Raw genomic sequence first — 5,566 nt, 5'->3', positions numbered from 1 at the left:
ATGTTTATACATCATATACATATATTACTATAGTAATGTGCATTGTAACATATACAGAAAAATTTCTACATAATTAAATAAAAAAAGAAATTCCAGTATTTCTCTCCTGTACCCCAGTAGATGGTCTTGCAAAACTTGCTTCTCTAGACCACTGTGGCAATTTGCCAGGCTAATGGGCATAGGTCTGCCACCAACTCCCAAATAATCTTGGAAAAGTCAGCTCACATCTTTGAGTCTCACTCTTCTAACTTGTAAATGAACATAACAGAACAGATGCTATCTAAGGCTTTTCTAAGATTCATGCCTTTAAGCTTATGGAAGTGAGGCTTTGAAATAAAATTCAGGTTTCATTTATTCACTGTTGAATTCTACCGTGCCATTCATGATTAAAAAAAAAAAAAAGTTTAAGTATTGTAGTAGCTCTAAAGCTTTGTTAGTAACATAAATGGCTTCAGTCCTAGAACTTAATTTACCTACTAATAATGTCCCCTGCTTAGCAGCCATAAGAAAAAACCATATAAGTATTTTCATCTACTATGGATCCAAAGTAGAATTAACCTCTAGAAAAATGTTTTCTTGGATATGGTAATTACTCTGATGTGATCATTACACAATGTCTACCAATATATACACACACTGAAACATCACAGTGTATCCCATAAATATATACCATGTGTCAATTGTAAATTTAAAATAAATTTCAAAAGACCAAAAATGTTTTTTCTCACATTAAAAAAAAAAAAAAAAGGTATTTATTTGCTCCAGGAAAGCAGTATAGTCAAATAATAGTCTAAGGTTTGGATTGAAAAGGTACAGCAATATAATTACAAACTTTAAAAAACTCCTATCACTCACTATATGCACTGAAAATAATTTCTGGGCATTTATTTGGAAAATTTAATAAATATATCATTAATCTAGATAATATAGGCAAGAAAAAATCCCTCTTCTTCCTCAATAAAATATATTTTCCCTGAATTCTTGATATAACTGCTTCAAAATAGTCTTTTGGACTATAAAGAAACACACTTTAGAAATACTTTAAATAAACAAATGCAATAAACAAAAAGGAACATGGAAAATAAAACCATCGGAGTTAATAGCAACTACTCCTTCCCAGGGCTAAACTCATTAAGAAACAAAAGAATTTACAAATATCATAGCAAATGTTAGCTATATATTATTTTCATATACCTTTTTTGAAGAATAATTTGAGAAAAAGTGATAAATCAGGGTAGCAGGAAGCAAAGAAAACTAAACACCGAATAATCACTGATTCTTGTTTGCTTCTGTAAAAAGCACTACATAAGCCAGCCACACAGATTCTCTTCTGCAAGTAGCAGAAAGTACCATCATTTTAACTGCACTAAGAAGGGATTTGTCTACGAAAATGACGACAAGATCAGGCAATAGAAAGTAATGGCTATAATTTTGGAAATAAGAATCTGTAACTAAAAAAGTATTCTGAAATGCACTAATGAAAAACAGAAATTCCAGAAAACCAGGAATCCATCAGGAGTAACCATTTAAATAAAAGCACTTCAAACTGAATACCTGAAAGTCATCCAGAGGTTAAGTGTACATGACTGAGCCAGAAGATGTGTTCAAATGTTGGGCCACATGACAGCGGCTTCCACACTTAAATCGTATCTCTTTTTAGGTTTGCACGCAGAAAGCATATCAACTCATTTTGTGCTTTGTATAAAGGTTTTCTATCATTAAAAATGTACACGAATGTAATCTTAATGAAAACAATTTTTCTTCACAATTTTATGACTGCATTTGCTCTTTCTTTAAAACTTAAGAATCTTACAGAAAAAAAATAAAAAAAGAAAGAAAATGTGCCTGTATGGAATATAAATTGACTCAAAATACTATTTGTGGGTGGGGGAGGGAGGGTTGATAGATGCATAACAGTGTTTGATTGTCTAAGAAATAACAAATCCAGGAAACCTGCACTTTCTTTAAATTCCTTTGCTTCGACTATTTTTTTGGTGGGGTGGGGGACAGGGGGAGGAATTTTGCTCTTGTTGCCCAGGCTGGAGTGCAATGGCGTGATCTCGGCTCACTGCAACCTCTGCCTCCCGGGTTCAAGCGATTCTCCCGCCTCAGCCTCCCCAGTAGCTGGGATTACCACGCCCGGATAATTCTGTATTTTCAGTAGAGATGGGGTTTCACCCTGTTGGTCAGGTTGGTTTCCAACTCCTGACCTCAGGCCATCCACCCGCCTCAGCCTCCCAAAGTGCTGGGATTACAGGGATGAGCCACTGCATCCGGCTTGGTTTGACATCTTTTCTACTTTTGTAGTTCACTGCAAAATGAATGAAATGTAGTGACAAAAAGCTAATGATTCACACAGCAGGTGCTTTTAATAATACTTATATTCAAACATCAAACAAATTCTCCACTACATTTTTCCTTCAAGTCAAAAGTTCTTGAGATTAAAAACAAAAAAATGAGAGTGAATTTTATTGACTGTATCTTTCAGTTATGCAGAGGCTTAGCACATGGACTGAGATTATATCCTAATGCCCCAACTCCTGACATGCCTTCAAAAGACAAAATTCCTAGGGAAGTTGGAATTTATGAAAACTGCTGTGATTAATGAGCGTTCTATCCTCATCGGTACAAGTGATATATTCTCTCCATCAGATCAGATACCCTTGGGAGTCAAAGTGCTTTCAAATGCTTTCATAAACAGTAAGTGAGTAATGAAAAACTCTTAATATCCTTCAGAATATCCACTGATACAACAAGAAAACCCTCTACATCAAAACTTTTGCTGACAAGCTTGTTAAATTAGTGTAGAAGGCTCTTGATCAGGCAATAAGAACAGCATCCAGGTACAACTGTTGGTAAAACAGAGCAGTGTCAAATTTTCAAGTTATTCCTGATCACAATTTTCACGGAAAAGTTCCTATTCCATGATCTAGACTCAGCCACGTTATACGCAGCATCTTCGTCCCAAGCAGATTTGGCTGATTTTGCCAATGACTAATAAAGAAAGATGTACTGCAACCAGAAACAGGAAAGAGACCCATCCATTCTTACTGATGTGCTTAGCAGAGCCTGTGCCAAGACATTTTTTCCACTCCATCAATAGACCCACGGACCAAATTAATTAGCAAACGCTATTAAGGCACCGACTCCGGAGCCCTTTAGCTTTGCAAAGCTTCTGATGTAAATGAAAAAGAAAAGCTATGCTAATCATTTAATGTGTCAGAACCCCAGTTTATGTAATCCGATTGCATTAAACACTCTACATAAAGACCATCCCTGATTTTTCAACATTTTTCTGGAAATGCCTAGCCATTTCACAGCTCCTGCTATCTTTTTATATGAATGAAGAATGATACGAAGCACCATGCCAGTACCTGTTTGATTAGTTTCCTTTGTCGCTACCTGAAAAATTGCACTCACAAAGGCATCAAAGCTATCCCAATCCAAGACGCCCTTGTCCCTTTTTCCAATCTATCTCATCCCTTAATACAACGCTGAACCACCTAAAACCATTCATACACAAAAATCTGTCACCATCCTTCCTGGGTACCCAACGCAGGTAGTTAAGTGAATACCTACCAATTCGTCTGGGCCCGGGACACACACACATTCTCCTGTCATCACAACACGGAGCCGACAACATCCACAACCCGCGCGGGCAGCAGCAGCGACAGCAGCACCGGCCCATTGAAAGCAAGGCAGAGATGCTCATTAGAGGAGTCGGCGGCGGGGAGGCGGGAGCGGAGGAGGGGCGAGGTCTCGCTCCAGCCCAGTGAATGGGCTGGGAGGGGGGAAGAGAATGGAGGAGGGATAAAGGGGTGGAGAGAACAAGGAAGCCAACCAAACCAACCCACCCCGCCGGGGAGGCTGAGCCACAGCCCAAGACAGCCGGAACCAGGCGCGAGCAGGGGCGCGCCCCAAGGGCCAGCCCCTCCATCCAGTCGGGGCGCGAAGCCCACGGACGCGTACGACAGCCCCGCCTGCTGCCCGCCCAGTCCCGCCCTGCCCAGCCCGGCCCCACGGGTGCCCGCTTCAGTCCAGACGAACAGGGGCCGGCCGGCGGCAAGCTGCCAGCGGGAACAGCCCGGACCCGGGGTGCATCAGGGAGACACTCAGGCAGAGCCGCAGCCCTACAGCCTCTCCGGAGCTCACTCTGCCGCGGTCTCCGCGGCGCCCTTGGTGCTGACAGCCGGCGCGCAGAGGCCGGAAGACGCTAGGGCTGCACGGCGGCCCCGCCCCCGCCCCGAGCCCCCAGTCCCCCGACGGCCCCCAGCGCCACCGCTCCCGCCCTACAGCCCCGACGCCCCGGTGCGCACCTGGCGCTCCAGGGCTCGTCCCGCCCTCCGCACGCCCGCGGCCGCCGGTCCGCGAGCACGCCCGGCGCCCCCTCACAACTTTGGACGGGTGGAGGATCCCGGACGGGGCGGCTCGTGGCCGGGAGTAGGGAATACGAACCGGGCACCGCAGGAGACCAAACGATTCTTCCCGACGAGGAGGGGGCGACAACGACGCCACCGCTCCGCGCTTTTTCCACTCAGCCCCGTGCAGCTCCCGGAACCCAGGCCCTCGCCCCCGGCCGGCCCACTCTGCTCCCCTACCCTGCGGGGCCGCCACCCTGCCCCGCCCGCACGTTCGGGCTGGAGTGCTTCCCGCCTCCCGATTGGCTGCGCAGTGGCGAGTGGGAGAGAAGGCGGAGAGGACCGCGGCCGGGGTGGGGCGGGGGCGGAAGAGGAGCGCGCTCCTCGCCAGCTTTGTGACGTAACGGGGGTCAGACAATCCCTTCCATTCGGCGCGAGCCGCCCATTGGTTCCCCGGGCCCGCCTCACGTGACCCCTCCCTCTAGCGGGTGGAAGGTGTGGCTGCGCGGCGCTAGGCGGTGGTCTGCGGAGCCGGGCGGCGTTGGCGGAGCAGGCTCGGGGGTCGGGAGAGGGGAGGCGCCTGGACCGGCTCCAACGTCTTCTTGTGCTTGGGGCGCGAGGAACGGTTTGCTCCCCTGCCGTGCAGGCTTCCTCGAATCCCTTGCACCTCGGCGGGGATGCGGTGGTGTGGGTGGCCGGCCCAGCGGCCAAGCCTCCCCCGCGCCTCGCGGCTGGGTGAGGGCTTCCCAGGGTAGGCTGCGGGAGCGGCTCCCAGCCTCATGGGAACCTCAACTCCCTGCGGCTCACGGCAGCCTGCGGTACAAGGCGTAGCAAAGAACCTCGAGAGTAGCTGTTGCTTCGTTCATTTGATGTGTTGCAGATTTTAGAAGCATTAACGCCCATCATGTTTTCTATCGTCCCAGGGAGAGGAAGCAGGTGTAGACAGCAGCAAGACAGAACTGTGATGAGGGAATTCTCTCTGTAGCATAGATGTGTGCTTACGTTCTCCGAGGAGTTTTGAAATCAGTATTGGCTCCGTTGCCCGGAATGGTTACAAGGAAAGAACACTGGACTTGGAGTCAGAAGACGTTCAAGTCATTCCCTGCTCCGAGTCCCATTTCTGCTCCATGAGATTGTTTCCACCTCAGATGAGATTAGACTTAAGGTGGCATTGGTATTGGCTGTGGTAAAACGGAAGATATGTCGAG

The 5,566-nt window shown here is 47.0% G+C and overlaps 1 protein-coding gene across 4 annotated transcripts in view; it reads right to left on the bottom strand.

Moving 5' to 3' along the window:
* PDP1 (pyruvate dehyrogenase phosphatase catalytic subunit 1) overlaps positions 1-4,729 on the bottom strand; it is a 9,202-nt gene extending 4,473 nt beyond the window's left edge. The window contains exons 1-2 of one of the 4 annotated variants that reach the window (XM_023222877.1): positions 4,456-4,729; positions 3,580-3,614 (exon numbers count right to left, since the gene is read on the bottom strand). In XM_023222877.1, the coding sequence (XP_023078645.1) occupies positions 3,580-3,610 (31 nt within the window). In that variant the 5' untranslated portion in view covers positions 3,611-3,614; positions 4,456-4,729. Of the gene's footprint in view, positions 1-3,579; positions 3,615-4,316 lie in introns of all 4 variants that reach the window. The other 3 variants (XM_023222873.1, XM_023222876.1, XM_023222874.1) reach the window with 3 other exon arrangements.
* Positions 4,730-5,566: the final 837 nt, after the last annotated feature.

The sequence above is a fragment of the Piliocolobus tephrosceles genome, chromosome 7, assembly GCF_002776525.5.
Source record: "Piliocolobus tephrosceles isolate RC106 chromosome 7, ASM277652v3, whole genome shotgun sequence".
NCBI classification, from domain to species: Eukaryota; Metazoa; Chordata; class Mammalia; order Primates; family Cercopithecidae; genus Piliocolobus; species Piliocolobus tephrosceles.
The sequence above is the reverse complement of the archived record's forward strand: the minus strand, read 5'-3'. Positions and strand labels throughout refer to the sequence as shown.